The sequence below is a fragment of the Cherax quadricarinatus genome, chromosome 3 (assembly GCF_038502225.1).
Source record: "Cherax quadricarinatus isolate ZL_2023a chromosome 3, ASM3850222v1, whole genome shotgun sequence".
Taxonomy (NCBI): domain Eukaryota; kingdom Metazoa; phylum Arthropoda; class Malacostraca; order Decapoda; family Parastacidae; genus Cherax; species Cherax quadricarinatus.
The window spans coordinates 22,177,776-22,195,488 of NC_091294.1; the positions used below are offsets into that span (position 1 = coordinate 22,177,776).

Here is a 17,713-nt window from a genome sequence, read left to right on the forward strand (position 1 = left end):
TAATATACCTGTGACTGACTTGATGGATTTCTGCCTCTGCAACAAAACCTGGGTCTGGGCTTTTCTGTTAATTGATTAATTGTCTGGGCAACCAGGCTGTTGCTTGGTGGCCCACTTGCTCACAATAGGCATCACAGCCTGACTGATCTGGTACTTAGCAGATGCAGTAATCCAATTTTTCTGTGTTCTACCAGTGCGACTTTCATGCATATTTTGGTATGAAGCTGTGTCGTAGTGTTTTTGTCTGTTTGCAGTGAGGATGAGTAACGGTAAATATGCCTTAACTTGGGTTACTGAACTTTTTTACTATGCTAAGGCTAGATTTTGTTTTGTTTACTACTACTATGTATTTATTTGTTAAAAGTTTTAATATCCATATCCCTACTTTTCCAGTCATACCTGTTGACCTTATTTTATGAATTATCGCTCCATTTGTCAGTTATCCTAGCAAAGCAAGTATAAACCACATCACCATTTTAGGTTTCTTTTAAAGCTTCAGTAATTCTGTCCTAATGATCTAGTAGTTGTCAGAAGCCTGATCTTACTGTTCTGAATCGTTATTGGCTTGGGTTGTGTGTGTTGTGCTGTTTCTTAAAAGTTGTAATTTGACATCTTACCACTCTTTCAAAGATTTTTATGATGTGTGATATTAGTGCTACTGGTTTGTAATTTTTACAAGAGCTGTACTGCCTTCTTTCTGCAAAGAAGCTGTGTCTACACTTATTAACCCTTAACTCTTTCAGTGTCATCACCCTTGAAATTAAAAGTGCTGTTGGTGTCATAATAATAAAAAAAAACAGTCTTGAAAAAGAGCACATTTTTCTTTGCATAATAAAGCCAAAAATCCCATTAGTACTTAGTCCTTTCATTGTCCAGACCCTGAATTTAATAGTACTTCTCACAGTGTCCACTTAAAGAAAAAAAAATTTTTTTTCTTCTGAAATGGTTAAGAATCTTTTTCTGAAGGTAATGGCATCAAAATACAAAATTTGATAGAAAACTTACAGACGTACACAGGTGCAAAGTTAGCTGTCTCGGCACAATAGATACACTTGCAATTTCGCTGGCTTTGAGTCCTATTTTAAGCCAATTTCATTGCTCCATTCAACCAGATTCTTAACTATTTTGCTAGTGTACCTTCCATTCTATTGATTAAGCATAAGAAACCTCCCATTCAACATTATTAACTACCCTGTACAGTACACAGAAGTTGGAATTTGACCACTTTTAAACAATTAAAAATTGCAAATATAAAATGAGTAAAAAATAATGTAAATATTCTTGACGTTAAAACATTCTTTTTTTTAACTCGTTGGTCATTTCCCCACTGAGGCAGGGTGTCCCAAAAAGAAAGAAAAGACTTTTGTTATCATTTAACACTTTCACCATCACTCACAATCACTATCTTTGCAGAGGCGCTCACATACGACAGTTTAGGTGTCCCTCCGAACTGCCAATATCCCATGCCCCTCCTTTAAAGTGCAGGCATTGTACCTCCCATTTCCAGGACTCAAGTCTGGCTAACTGGTTTCCCTGAATCCCTTCACAAAATATTACCCTTCTCACACTCCAACAGCTCGTCAGGTCCCAAAATTCATTCGTCTTCTTTTACTTCTGTCTATCACGCTCACGCACACTTGCTGGAAATCCAGGCCCCTCGCCCACAAAACCTCCTTTACCCCCCTCCCTCCAGCCCTTTCAGGAACGACCCCTACCCCGCCTTCCTTTCCCTACAGATTTATACGCTCTCCAAGTCATTTTAGGGTGTTCCATTCTTTCTAAATGACCAAACCACCTCAACAACCCCTCTTCAGCACTGACCAATACTTTTAGTAACTTCAAACCTCCTCCTAATTTCCACACTATGAATTCTCTGCATAATATTTGCACCACCCATTGCCCATAGACACGTCATCTTCACTGCCTCCACCCTCCTCCTTGTTGCAGCAATTGAAACCTATGCTTCACATATCCTCTATTCATTAATCAGTGGATTCAGGGTGACACCTCATGAAAAATAAGAATAAGTTAAATTATTTGACTTTCTTAGGCTTTCCTTGGTTAAAAATATACAGTTGTTGTATTGTACGTTGTGCCCGTAACACGTGTATCCCCTTGAAGCTCTATGTACCTGCACAAAAAAAAAATTATTAACAGTTGATTCAGGGTGTGATACGTCATGAAACATGGAATTAAGTCATGTTCAGCTTTCTTGGGTTATCCTGGGTTAAATTGGATGAGGAAATGTGATAGTGAATTACCCATGGGAAAAAAATAGGTTACATTCAGTGCCACCTCCAAAAATGTCAAACATCTTATCTTGTAAATACACAATTCACCAAAAATAATATGCTAAGTACTATTTTAGTGATTTTAAAAAGTATGTCGATGTTATGGACACATTAAAACATGTTCTTTTTCTTTCAACAAACCAACCATATCCCACAGAGGCAGGGTGGCCCCAAAAGAAAAAAGTTTCTCTTCATAACTTTAGTAATGTACACAGGAAAAGGGGTTACTAGTCCCTTGCTCCTGGCATGTTAGTCGCATGGCTTATGGAGGAAGAATTCTGTTCCATTTCCCCATGGAGAATTAAAACATGTTGTTGTAGTACAGTGGTACCCCGAGTTTTGGCCATAATTTGTTCCAGAAGGCTGTTCAAGTGCTGTTACTGAACAAATTTGTTCCCATAAAAAATAATGTAAATCAGATTAGTCCATTTTAGAACCCCAAAAATACACTTACAAAAGCACTTATAATAACACACTTAGGTAATTGTTCTAGTTGGGAGCTGTATGAAACTCGAGGTACCACTGTATAATCCCCTCAAGGGAGGTTCCTTCATGCTGGTGAGGGACTCTTGATCTAGGGAATTGGATCTGTGCTCCGGTTCCCTGAATTGGGCCTGATTACTTTCCATCCCCCCTCCCCCCCACGTGCACTGTATAATCCTACGGGTTTAGCACTCCATGATTATAATAATAATAACCATAGTATAATACAGAATAATTTAATCTACCATAACCTAAGAAAGTCAAGCAGTGTGAATACATTTACGTTAAATTCTAATTGTTGTTAAAGTGGCTTAACATCAGTGAAGAGTTATGGTTTGGCTCAACTGGGCTTCGGTTGGGGTGGATGAAGTGGATGGCTGGGGTATGTGGGCTGAGGTCGACACAGAGCTGTTACAGGAGCCTTTAAGTATTCTGTTGTGTGTATTGTGTTTTACCCAGAAGTACCTTATTCATCTAATGGTAGGGCATCATTGCTTGGTTCACCATCCATTTTAGAGCAGTGTTTCTAGATGTGTCAAGGTTCTCTCTGGTGAAAAGTCTGCAAGTTCAACAGAATCTTGGAACCGTTCACATAACTTTTGAAGTGTTAACTTTGCAGGCTCTTCCTCTTCAACTTCCTGAGTCCTTTCTATTTGGGAATTCAGCTCTGCCAACATTTCCTCTGGCCTTCTTTCTTCCTTCTCATCTTCTAATAGTTCATTGATGTCTTCTGGCAGCATGTCTTTAAAGCTCTCACCTGGCAGTCTCCTTGCCAGCTGAACAATTTTCTCACCCTGTGAAATTATTCACCACACTAGGCCATAATTCTCTCCAGACTGCATTTTTTGTTGATTTCGGCACTGTATCTGACGCACCTTTGATTTCGGGTTAGGCATTTGCACTGTTGATTTTATGCTATAACTCGGGCATTTCAAGCTCTTAAGTCATTATCCATTGTTGCAAGCAGTTTGTGCATCACTCTGCATGTGTAGATACACTTAAATGATTATATTACCCCTTGATCTAGTGGTTGTATCAGTGATGTCGTATTTTATGGTCAAAAAACAGCCTTAACACTTGGTTTAAAATCTTGTAACTGGTCAGGATGAGCATGTAAATTATCAAAAAGATATGAAAATAAGGTAGGTAGGTAGTAGGTTGGTAGACAGCACCCACCCAGGGAGGTACTACCATCCTACCAGATGAGTGTGAAACATAAGCCTGTAATTGTTTTGCATGATGGTAGGATTGCTGGTGTCTTTTTCTGTCTCATAAACATGCAAGGTTGCAGGTATGTCTTGCTACTTCTACTTTAGTCACACTACACATGAATATACAAGCATATATATACTAACCCCTCTGTTTTTTCTTCTATTTTCTTCGTAGTTCTAGTTCTTGTTTATTTCTGCTTATCTCCCTGGGGAAGTGGAACAGAATTCTTCCTCCATAAGCTATGCATGTCATAGGAGGCGACTAGATGCCGGGAGCAATGGGCTAGTAACCCCTTCTCCTTTATAAATTACTAAAAAGAAGGAAAAGAAGAACTTTATAAAATCGGAATGTTTGAATGTGCGTGGATGTAGTGCAGATGATAAGAAAGAAGTGATTGCAAAAGTTATGAATGAAAAGAAGTTGGGTTTCCTAGCCCTAAGAAAAACAAAGCTGAAGAGGGTAGGGGAGTTTCAGTGGGGAGAAATAAATGGGATTAAGTCAGGAACAAATGGATTTGTCAGTTAAAAATAGGAGAGGAGAGTTATTAAATGGAGAGTTAGAGGTATTGGGAAGATGGAGGGAATATTTTGAGGAATTGTTAAATGTTGATGAAGATAGGGAAGCTGTGATTTCGTGTATAGGGCAAGGAGGAATAACATCTTGTAGGAGTGAGGAAGAGCCAGTTGTGAGTGTGGGGGAAGTTCGTGAGGCAGTAGGTAAAATGAAAGGGGGTAAGGCAGCCGGGATTGATGGGATGAAGATAGAAATGTTAAAAGCAGGTGGGGATATAGTTTTGGAGTGGTTGGTGCAATTATTTAATAAATGTATGGAAGAGGGTAAGGTACCTAGGGATTGGCAGAGAGCATGCATAGTTCCTTTGTATAAAGGCAAAGGGGATAAAAGAGAGTGCAAAAATTATAGGGGGATAAGTCTGTTGAGTGTACCTGGTAAAGTGTATGGTAGAGTTATAATTGAAAGAATTAAGAGTAAGACGGAGAATAGGATAGCAGATGAACAAGGAGGCTTTAGGAAAGGTAGGGGGTGTGTGGACCAGGTGTTTACAGTGAAACATATAAGTGAACAGTATTTAGATAAGGCTAAAGAGGTCTTTGTGGCATTTATGGATTTGGAAAAGGCGTATGACAGGGTGGATAGGGGGGCAATGTGGCAGATGTTGCAAGTGTATGGTGTAGGAGGTAGGTTACTGAAAGCAGTGAAGAGTTTTTACGAGGATAGTGAGGCTCAAGTTAGAGTATGTAGAAAAGAGGGAAATTTTTTCCCAGTAAAAGTAGGCCTTAGACAAGGATGTGTGATGTCACCGTGGTTGTTTAATATATTTATAGATGGGGTTGTAAGAGAAGTAAATGCGAGGGTCTTGGCAAGAGGCGTGGAGTTAAAAGATAAAGAATCACACACAGGGTGGGAGTTGTCACAGCTGCTCTTTGCTGATGACACTGTGCTCTTGGGAGATTCTGAAGAGAAGCTGCAGAGATTGGTGGATGAATTTGGTAGGGTGTGCAAAAGAAGAAAATTAAAGGTGAATACAGGAAAGAGTAAGGTTATGAGGATAACAAAAAGATTAGGTGATGAAAGATTGAATATCAGATTGGAGGGAGAGAGTATGGAGGAGGTGAACGTATTCAGATATTTGGGAGTGGACGTGTCAGCGGATGGGTCTATGAAAGATGAGGTGAATCATAGAATTGATGAGGGAAAAAGAGTGAGTGGTGCACTTAGGAGTCTGTGGAGACAGAGAACTTTGTCCTTGGAGGCAAAGAGGGGAATGTATGAGAGTATAGTTTTACCAACGCTCTTATATGGGTGTGAAGCATGGGTGATGAATGTTGCAGCGAGGAGAAGGCTGGAGGCAGTGGAGATGTCATGTCTGAGGGCAATGTGTGGTGTGAATATAATGCAGAGAATTCATAGTTTGGAAGTTAGGAGGAGGTGCGGGATTACCAAAACTGTTGTCCAGAGGGCTGAGGAAGGGTTGTTGAGGTGGTTCGGACATGTAGAGAGAATGGAGCGAAACAGAATAACTTCAAGAGTGTATCAGTCTGTAGTGGAAGGAAGGCGGGGTAGGGGTCGGCCTAGGAAGGGTTGGAGGGAGGGGGTAAAGGAGTTTTTGTGTGCGAGGGGCTTGGACTTCCAGCAGGCATGCGTGAGCGTGTTTGATAGGAGTGAATGGAGACAAATGGTTTTTAATACTTGACGTGCTGTTGGAGTGTGAGCAAAGTAACATTTATGAAGGGATTCAGGGAAACCGGCAGGCCGGACTTGAGTCCTGGAGATGGGAAGTACAGTGCCTGCACTCTGAAGGAGGGGTGTTAATGTTGCAGTTTAAAAACTGTAGTGTAAAGCACCCTTCTGGCAAGACAGTGATGGAGTGAATGATGGTGAAAGTTTTTCTTTTTCGGGCCACCCTGCCTTGGTGGGAATCGGCCAGTGTGATAATAAATAAAAATAAAAATAAGTCAGGAATATCTGAGAGAGTTAGAGCTAAGGAAGGGGTAGCAATAATGTTGAAGGATCAGTTATGGAGAGAGAAGAGGGGATATAAATGTATAAAATCAAAGATTATGTGGATTAAAATAAGGGTCAGATGTGAAAAGTGGATCATAATAAGTGTGTATGCACCTGGAGAAGAGAGGAGTGTAGAGGAGAGAGATTTTGGAAGATGTTAAGTGAGTGTGTAGGAACTTTTGAGCCAAGTGAAAGAGTAATTATGGTAGGGGACCTAAATGCTAAAGTAGGAGAAGCATTTAGAGGGGTGTGGTAGGTAAGTTTGGGGTGCCAGGTGTAAATGATAATGGAGAGCATTTGATTGAACTTTGTATAGAGAGGGGTTTGGTTATAGGTAACACATATTTTAAGAAAAAATAGGATAAATAAGTATACAAGATATGATGTAGGGTGAAATGACAGTAGTTTGTTGGACTACGTATTGATAGATAAAAGACTGTTGGGTAGACTTCAGGATGTACATGTTTATAGACAGGCCACAGATATATAAGATCACTTTTTAGTTTTAGCTACAGTGAGAGTAAAAGGTAGATGGGATACAAGGAAAATGGAAGCAGCAAGTAAGGGAGAAGCGAAGGTTTATAAACTAAAGGAGGAGGCAGTTAGGGTAAGATATAAACAACTGTTGCAACAAGGAGAAGGCTGGAGGCAGTGGAGATGTCATGTCTGAGGGCAATGTGGGGTGTGAATAGGCTAGTGAGAATACAGGCAAGGGGGTAGAAGATATATGGGGTAAGTTTAAGAATATAGTGGTTACAGGAAAGTGGGTGCAGGAGGGAAGAAGAGTGATAGGTGGAATGAAAATGTAAAGAGAGTATTAAGAGAGAAAAGTTAGCATAAGATGGGGTTTTTACAAAGTAGAAGTGATGCAAGGAGGGAGGAGTATATGGAGAGAAAAAGAGAGGTTAAAAGAGTGGTGAAGCAATGTAAAAAGAGAGCAAATGAGAGAGTGGGTGAGATGTTATCACAAATTTTGTTGAAAATAAGAAGTTTTGGAGTGAGATTAGTAAGTTGAGAAAGCCTAGGGAAAGCATAGATTGGTTAGTTAAAAATAGGAGAGGAGAGATATTAAATGGAGAGTTAGAGGTATCGGGAAGATGGAGGGAATATTTTGAGGAATTGTTAAATGTTGATGATGATAGGGAAGCTGTGATTTCGTGTATAGGGCAAGGAGGAATAACGTCTTGTAGGAGTGAGGAAGAACCATTTGTGAGTGGGGGGGAAGTGCATGGGGCAGTGAGTAGAATGAAAGTGGGTAAAACAGCTGGGATTGATGGGATAAAGATAGAAATGTTAACCCTTTGACTGTCACAAACACCTTTCTGAAACTGTCATTCTATGTCAAAAAATTTTTGGAAAAAAAAAAAAATTATTTTTTTCTTATGAAATGATAGAGAATCTTTTCCCGGTGGTAATGACACCAAAAGTGTGAAATTTGATCGAAAACATACGGAATTTCTCTCCCGCGAAGTTAGCGATCTCGGCGACATACGCATCGGCAATTTTGCAGAAATTGAGCCTTATTTTCGGCCAATTCCATTGTTCAAGTCGACCAAACTCATAGATATTTCTTTGGAACTCCATTATTTTTATCATTTGAGTACAAGAAACTGCCCATGTACTGATTTCAACTACCCAGTAAAGTGGTCAGAAATTGGCAATTTGGCCAATTTCACGCAAATTAAAAAATATACCAATTTCAAAATAGGGTCCAGAATAAACAATGCAGACATTCTTGGCATGAAAATACATATCCAATGTTCATTAGTCATGTCTCTAGGCCCCTCTGATATTACTCTTGCTTTCTATTTTGATTTTTTATTCACGCAAAAAATAGAAGATTTACTGTTATGCAGACTGCTGCATTATTGTAAAACTGGTATAATATCAGTGCACTAGTGAAAGAATATTAGACTCCCCACTTGACATGTATTGGACATGTGGTTTGATTTACTTACTCTTGAACATTGGTAAAAATTGAGCATTCCTGCTGCTTTGAGCTCAATTTCAAGGTCATTTTCATCATGAAACTAATCAAAATCATCCCTGGTCCTCGACCAGGCCTCCCGGTGGATCAGGGCCTGATCAACAAGGCTGTTACTGCTGGCCGCACGTAATCCAACGTATGAACCACAGCCCGGCTGATCCGGCACCGTCTTTAGGTATCTGTCCAGCTCTCTCTTGAAGACAACCAGGGGTCTTCACGTAATGCCCCTTATTGCTGGTGGGAGGCTGTTGAACAGTCTTGGGCCCCGGACACTTATTGTGTTTTCTCTTAGTGTACCAGTGACGCCCCTACTTTTCACTGGAGGTATGTTGCATCGCCTGCCAAGTCTTTTGCTTTCGTATGGAGTGATTGCTGTGTGCATATTAGGGACCAGTCCCTCCAGAATCTTCTAGGTGTAGATTATGATATATCTCTCTCGCCTGCGCTCTAGTGAGTACAAGTCAAGTGCTTCCAGGTGCTCCCAGTAGTTAAGGTGTTTGATGGAACTTATACGTGCAGTAAAGGTTCTCTGTACATTCTCTAGCTCTGCAATTTCACCTGCCTTGAATGGGGATGTTAATGTACAGCAGTATTCCAGCCTAGAAAGAATAAGTGATTTAAAAAGGATCATCACTGGCTTAGCATCTCTTGTCTTGAATGTTCTCATTATCCATCCTATCAGTTTCCTAGCAGATGTGATAGTGGCATTGTTGTGATCCTTGAAGGCGAGATCCTCTGACATTACCACTCCCAGGTCTCTCACATTACTTTTCCTCTCTATTGTGTGATTGGAGTTTGTAGTATACTTAGTTCTAGTTATTATTTCCTCCAGTTTTCCATAACGGAGTAGTTGGAATTTGTCTTCATTGAACATCATATTGTTCTCTGTTGCCCATTGGAAAACTTGATTTATATCTTCTTGGAGGTTAACAGTGTCATCAATGGATGACACTCTCATGCAGATCCTAGTATCGTCTGCAAAAGATGATACAGTACTGTGGTTTACATCCCTGTCTGTCTGATATGAGAATAAGGAACAGGATAGGTGTGAGTACTGTGCCTTGTGGGACAGAGCTCTTCACTATGGCAGCATCTGATTTAACTCTGTTTACCACTACTCTTTGTGTGCGATTGGTTAGAAAGTTGAAGATCCATCTGCCTACTTTGCCGGTTATCCCTTTAGCACACATTTTGTGTGCTATTACACCATGGTCGCACTTGTCAAAGGCTTTTGCAAAGTCTGTGTATGCTACATCCACATTCTGTTTGTTTTCCAGTGCATCTAGGACCATATCATAGTGGTCAAGCAGTTGCGAAAGGCAGGAGCGACCTGCTCTGAAACCATGTTGCCCTGGGTTGTGCAATTTTTGGGAGTCTAGGTGGTTTGCTATCCTGCTTCTTAGAACTCTTTCAAAGATTTTTATGATGTGGGACGTTAAAGCTATTGGTCTATAGTTCTTAGCTACTGCTTTGCTGCCACCTTTATGGAGTGGGGCTATATCTGTTGTTTTTAGTGACTGTAGAATCTCGCCTGTGTCTAAGCTCCTTCTCCATAGCATACTTAGGGCCCGTGAGAGGGGTTTCTTGCAGTTTTTAATGAACACCGAGTTCCACGAGTCTGGGCCTGGGGCTGAGTGCATGGGCATGTCGTCGATGGCTTTCTCAAAGTCTAGTGGAGTTAAAGTTATGTCATAAATCTGGCCTACATTGGCAGGGTTTTGAGGCTCATTCATGAAAAAATTGTTTGGATCATCTTTTGAAACTGGTTAGTGGCTCACTGAACACTGAGTGGTTAGTGTTTTTATTTAATAAATGTGTGGAAGAGGGTAAGGTACCTAGGGATTGGCAGAGAGCATGCATAGTTCCTTTGTATAAAGGCAAAGGGGACAAAAGAGGGTGTAAAAATTATAGGGGAATAAGTCTGTTGAGTATACCTGGTAAAGTGTATGGTAGAGTTGTCATTGATAGACTTATGAGTAAGACGGAGAGCAGGATAGCAGATGAACAAGGAGGCTTTAGGAAAGGTACGGGGTGTGTAGACTAAGTGTTTGCAGTGAAATGCATAGCTGAACAGTATATAGATAAGGGTAAAGAAGTTTTTGTGGCATTTATGGATTTGGAAAAGGCATATGATAGGGGGCAGTGTGGCAGATATTGCAAATGTATGGAATAGGAGGTAGGTTGTTGAAAGTGGTGAAGAGTTTTTATGAGGATAGTGAGGCTCAGGTTAGAGTATGTAGGCGAGAGGGAGATTATTTCCCAGTAAATGTAGGCCTTAGACGGATATGTGATATCACCATTGTTGTTCAATATATTTATAGATGGAGTTGTAAGAGCAGTGAATGCTCGGATGTTGGCAAGAGGTGTGGGGTTAAAAGATAAAGAATCACAGTTGCTCTTCGCAGATGACACTTCTTTTGGGAGATTCTGAAGAGAAGTTGCAGAGGTTGGTTGATAAGTTTGGTAGGGTATTTAAAAGAAGGAAATTAAAAGTGAATATAGGAAAGAATAAGGTGATGAGGATAAAAAAAATTAGGTAATGGAAGAGTGGATATATCAGATTGGAGGGAGAGAGTATGGAGGAGGTGAGTATGTTCAGATATTTGGGAGTGGACATGTCAGCAGATGGGTCTATGAAGGATGAGGTGAATCATAGAATTGACCAGGGAAAAAAGGTGAGTGGTGCACTGAGGAGACTGTAGAGACGAAGAACTTTATTCATGAAAGCAAAGGGGAGAAAGTCTAAGAGTATAGCTATGGGTGTGAGGCATGGATTGTGAATGTTGCAACAAGGAGAAGGCCGGAGGCAGTGGAGATGTCATGTCTGAGGGCAATGTGTGGTGTGAATATAATGCAGAGAATCCGTAGTTTGAAGATTAGGAAGAGGTGTGGGATTATGGAAACTATTATCCAGAGGGCTGAGGAGGGGTTATTGAGATGGTTTGGACATGTAGAGAGGGTGGAACGAAATAGAATGACTTCGAGAGTACACCTACCATCCGACTTATGACCGAGTTCGGTTCCGAGAAGCCGGTCGTAAGTCGAAATGGTCGTAAGTCGAACTTTACTACTGAATATCAACAAAACATTTTTTTTTTTATTTTATTATCACACTGGCCGATTCCCACCAAGGCAGGGTGGCCCGAAAAAGAAAAACTTTCACCATCATTCACTCCATCACTGTCTTGCCAGAAGGGTGCTTTACACTACAGTTTTTAAACTGCAACATTAACACCCCTCCTTCAGAGTGCAGGCACTGTACTTCCCATCACCAGGACTCAAGTCCGGCCTGCTGGTTTCCCTGGACCCCTTCATAAATGTTACTTTGCTCACACTCCAACAGCACGTCAAGTATTAAAAACCATTTGTCTCCATTCACTCCTATCAAACACGCTCACGCATGCCTGCTGGAAGTCCAAGCCCCTCGCACACAAAACCTCCTTTACCCCCTCCCTCCAACCTTTCCTAGGCCGACCCCTACCCCGCCTTCCTTCCACTACAGACTGATACACTCTTGAAGTTATTCTGTTTCGCTCCATTCTCTCCACATGTCCGAACCACCTCAACAACCCTTCCTCAGCCCTCTGGACAACAGTTTTGGTAATCCCGCACCTCCTCCTAACTTCCAAACTACGAATTCTCTGCATTATATTCACACCACACATTGCTCTCAGACATGACATCTCCACTGCCTCCAGCCTTCTCCTCGCTGCAACATTCATCACCCATGCTTCACACCCATATAAGAGCGTTGGTAAAACTATACTCTCATACATTCCCCTCTTTGCCTCCAAGGACAAAGTTCTTTGTCTCCACAGACTCCTAAGTGCACCACTCACCCCTTTTCCCCTCATCAGTTCTATGATTCACCTCATCTTTCATAGACCCATCCGCTGACACGTCCACTCCCAAATATCTGAATACATTCACCTCCTCCATACTCTCTCCCTCCAATCTGATATCCAATCTTTCATCACCTAATCTTTTTGTTATCCTCATAACCTTACTCTTTCCTGTATTCACTTTCAATTTTCTTCTTTTGCACACCCTACCAAATTCATCCACCAATCTCTGGAACTTCTCTTCAGAATCTCCCAAGAGCACAGTGTCATCAGCAAAGAGCAACTGTGACAACTCCCACTTTATGTGTGATTCTTTATCTTTTAACTCCACGCCTCTTGCCAAGACCCTCGCATTTACTTCTCTTACAACCCCATCTATAAATATATTAAACAACCACGGTGACATCACACATCCTTGTCTAAGGCCTACTTTTACTGGGAAATAATTTCCCTCTTTCCTACATACTCTAACTTGAGCCTCACTATCCTCGTAAAAACTCTTCACTGCTTTCAGTAACCTATCTCCTACACCATACACCTGCAACATCTGCCACATTGCCCCCCTATCCACCCTGTCATACGCCTTTTCCAAATCCATAAATGCCACAAAGACCTCTTTAGCCTTATCTAAATACTGTTCACTTATATGTTTCACTGTAAACACCTGGTCCACACACCCCCTACCTTTCCTAAAGCCTCCTTGTTCATCTGCTATCCTATTTTCCGTCTTACTCTTAATTCTTTCAATAATAACTCTACCATACACTTTGCCAGGTATACTCAACAGACTTTTCCCCCTATAATTTTTGCACTCTCTTTTATCCCCTTTGCCTTTATACAAAGGAACTATGCATGCTCTCTGCCAATCCCTAGGTACCTTACCCTCTTCCATACATTTATTAAATAATTGCACCAACCACTCCAAAACTATATCCCCACCTGCTTTTAACATTTCTATCTTTATCCCATCAATCCCCATTATTTTATTGTTTTATTTTGGTATTTCATGTTTTACTTTACTTTTTATGTTGTTAGTACTGTATTTTATACTGTAAGGTTTAGGATAAACACTGTGTACAACACAAATAGTTGTTTATTTCCCAGAAATTTGGCATAAAAAACACAGTCATAAGTCTAGTGGTCGTAAGTCGAGCAGGTCGTAAGTCGGTTGGTAGGTGTATACAAATCTGTAGTGGAGGGAAGGCGGGGTGGGGGTCAGCCTAAGAAAGGTTGGAGGGAGGGCATAAACGAGGTTTTGTGTGTGAGGGACTTGGACTTCCAGGAAGCGTGCGTGAGTGTGTTAGACAGGAGCAACTGGAGACAAATAGTTTTTAGGACTTGACGTGCTGTTGGAGATTAAGCAAGGTAACATTTATGAAGGGATTCAGGGAAACCGGCAGGCTGGACTCGAGTCCTGGAAATGGGAAGTATAGTGTCTGCACTCTGAAGGAGGGGTGTTAATGTTGCAGTTTTATAACTGTAGTGTAGGCATGCCTTTGGCAAGACAGTGATGGAGTGAATGATGAAAGTTTTTCTTTTTCAGGCCACCCTACCTTGGTGGGAAATGGCTGATGTATTAGTAATAATAATAATAATAATAATGGAATAGGTGATAAGTTACTAAATGCTGTAAAGAGTTTTTATGAGGATAGTGAGGCTCAGGTTAGGGTGTGTAGAAGAGAGGGAGACTACTTCCCAGTAAAAGTAGGTCTTAGACAGGGATGTGTAATGTCACCATGGTTGTTCAATATATTTATAGACGGGGTTGTAAAAGAAGTAAATGCTAGGGTGTTCGGGAGAGGGGTGGGATTAAATTATGGGAAATCAAATACAAAATTGGAATTGACACAGTTACTTTTTGCTGATGATACTGTGCTTATGGGAGATTCTAAAGAAAAATTGCAAAGGTTAGTGGATGAGTTTGGGAGTGTGTGTAAAGGTAGAAAGTTGAAAGTGAACTTAGAAAAGAGTAAGGTGATGAGGGTATCAAATGATTTAGATAAAGAAAAATTGGATATCAAATTGGGGAGGAGGAGTACGGAAGAAGTGAATGTTTTCAGATATTTGGGAGTTGACGTGTCAGCAGATGGATTTATGAAGGATGAGGTTAATCATAGAATTGATGAAGGAAAAAAGGCGAGTGGTGCGTTGAGGTATATGTGGAGTCAAAAAACGTTACCTATGGAGGCAAAGAAGGGAATGTATGAAAGTATAGTAGTACCAACACTCTTATATGGGTGTGAAGCTTGGGTTGTGAATGCAGCAGCGAGGAAGCGGTTGGAGGCAGTGGAGATGTCCTGTCTAAGGGCAATGTGTGGTGTAAATATTATGCAGAAAATTCGGAGTGTGGAAATTAGGAGAATGTGTGGAGTTAAAAAAAGTATTAGTCAGAGGGCTGAAGAGGGGTTGTTGAGGTGGTTTGGTCATTTAGAGAGAATGGATCAAAGTAGAATGACATGGAGAGCATTTAAATCTGTAGGAGAAGGAAGGCGGGGTAGGGGTCGTCCTCGAAAAGGTTGGAAGGAAGGGGTAAGGGAGGTTTTGTGGGCGAGGGGCTTGACTTCCAGCAGGCGTGCATGAGCGTGTTCGATAGGAGTGAATGGAGATGAATGGTATTTGGGACCTGACGATCTGTTGGAGTGTGAGCAGGGTAATATTTAGTGAAGGGATTCAGGGAAACCGGTTATTTTTATATAGCTGGACTTGAGTACTGGAAATGGGAAGTACAATGCCTGCACTCTAAAGGAGGGGTTTTGGGATATTAGCAGTTTGGAGGGATATGTTGTGTATCTTTATACGTATATGCTTCTAAACTGTTGTGTTCTGAGCACCTCTGCAAAAACAGTGATTATATGTGAGTGAGGTGAAAGTGTTGAATGATGATGAAAGTATTTTCTTTTTGGGGATTTTCTTTCTTTTTGGGTCACCCTGCCTCGATTGGAGACGGCCGACTTGTTGAGAAAAAAAAAAAAAAAAAAAAGGAAAGAACACTTTAGCAGGCCTTCTGGCTCATGCTAGGCAGGTCAAACTATCACCCACGCATGCATGTACTGTACTTGTCTAACCCATTTTTAATGCTACCCAAAGTTTTTGCTTCAGTGGTGCTACTCAGAAGTTTGTTCCACTCATTCACAACTCTATTACCAAACTAAGGCTTTCCAATATCCTTTCTAAATCTAAATTTTCCGAACTTGAACCCATTGCTGCATGTCCCGTCTTGGTTGGATATTTTTTATCACATCATTTATATCCTGATATTTATTTTTGTCTTCCATTTATGCACCTCAGTCATATCCCCCTAAATCTACACCTTTACAGAGTGCTGATTCAGTGCCCTTAGCCTGTCCTCATAGGAAAGATTTCTGATATGTGGGATCAAATTTCTCATCCTTCTATGTGTGCTAAGACTGTTCTGTATTGAGTACAGGGGATGATTCTCTCATTTTTTCCTACAATTGTGAAGAGTGTGTTGGAAGACAGTATTAGATAGCTTATGTATATGATCTTAAGAGAATCTTAAGGTGACACTTCCCTCTGTCCTTGCATCATGATATAACAGCCAGCATTATAGGTCATTGACTGTGGACCAACATTCTATCCAGCACAATTAAGAATATAGTTACTAAGAAAAACACTACAAAGAAACTACTGCTGGCATCTTAACCCTCCCTCGTTGGGATGCAACAAATTCCACGTGGGAGAGACTTAGATGTTTGGGAAGTACATCAGGAAACACAAGTACAGAATGAGGTATTAGACATGCATCAAGAGTCAGGAGAAGCTTCAATGTGAGGTTCTTGCAGTGCAGGTAAATCTTAACTTACGGAATGAAATGATGCTTGAACCAGTCAACAAATAATTCCTCTGATCCATGCTGACTGGTTTGGCCAACAAATACCACACAGAGTGGTTTTATTTTTTCTCTTTTAAGGCAAGGGGATTCTTTGAGCGATAAGCATGGGTCTTCACTTAGTCACCTGTTGCATTAGTGCACAGTATCAAATAAAGAGGCCCAAGGTGGATGGGAGGGAAACAAGCCCACCTGTGTTAGAGTGAAGGCTGGTTATTCTGGAATGCAAGATGGAAATGGGTTAAGCCACATGAAAGGAGGATATAGATAAAAAAAAATAAATCGCAACAGATGGAAAGGCACTAGCCGGAGATGTGAAATGTGGTTCTCTCTCTCTCTCCCATTCTCTCTCTGTCTCTCCTCTCTCATTCTCTTTCCTCCCCTTTCCCTCTTCCTCCCCCCATGCACATGAACTTGATTGAAGTCATAATTAATGACTAAATCTGTAAATGAATATCTGTACTGGTGCTTCCATTGGTGATAGACCAGCAAACTTGTTAATCACACCCATGATTTAAATATTGTTTGAATAATCACATTTTTTACCATCATCCTTATCATCTCTTTTTTAGTAAATGAAACCGGCAGGCCGGACTTGAGTCCTGGAGATGGGAAGTACAGTGCCTGCACTCTGAAGGAGGGGTGTTAATGTTGCAGTTTAAAAACTGTAGTGTAAAGCACCCTTCTGGCAAGACAGTGATGGAGTGAATGATGGTGAAAGTTTTTCTTTTTCGGGCCACCCTGCCTTGGTGGGAATCGGCCAGTGTGATAATAAAATAATAATCCTTATCATAATAGATAATTGTCATCATGTGATTTTTTAATTATTGTTATAGTTATCTGTATTACTTTCAGTGACATTGATCTGGTAGTCATAGGGAAGTGGGATGCCTTACCTCTACGGACGTTAGAGAAAGCCCTACTCGACAACAAGATAGCTGAACCCTCCTCGCTCAAAGTCTTAGACAGAGCATCAGTAAGTATCTTTTGATTGTACTGTATTTTTAATCTAATAATATTTAAAGAGTCTGGAATGTGTTGTGCAGCTATCTGGTAATTATTAATAGGAATATCAACCTGCTCTTATAATCTCAGTAAGACCAACAATAGACCACTTTTTTGCTCGGTAAGCTTGCTGTTTACACCATCTATGTCCATGCATACTTGGTCTCTCTCTAGTGTTTGCTTTTGATAATTGTAACAGCTTATTTCTCTATGTGCCTTCTGTAGATACTTATTTTCATCTTCCTTTGCTCTTGCTCTTCTTTCAAGAAACCGGCCATATCCCACCGAAGCAGGGTGGCCCAAAAAGAAAAACGAAAGTTTCTCTTTTTAACTTTAGTAATATATACAGGGGAAGGGGGTTACTAGCCTCTTGCTTCTGGCATTTTAGTCTCCTCTTATGACACGCATGGCTTACGGAGGAATAATTTTGTTCCACTTCCCCATGGAGATAAGAGGAAATAAACAAGGACAAGAACTAATACGAAAAATAGAAGAAAACCCAGAGGGGTGTGTATGTATA

At 40.8% G+C, this 17,713-nt stretch overlaps 1 protein-coding gene across 2 annotated transcripts in view; it reads left to right on the forward strand.

Annotated features, from left to right (window-relative positions):
* The window catches only part of LOC128706591 (terminal nucleotidyltransferase 4B-like), a 367,220-nt gene that overhangs the window by 84,105 nt on the left and 265,402 nt on the right, over positions 1-17,713 (forward strand). For both annotated transcript variants that reach the window (XM_053801532.2, XM_070090751.1), the window contains exon 3: positions 17,044-17,164. In XM_053801532.2, the coding sequence (XP_053657507.2) occupies positions 17,044-17,164 (121 nt within the window). The remainder of the gene's footprint in view (positions 1-17,043; positions 17,165-17,713) is intronic.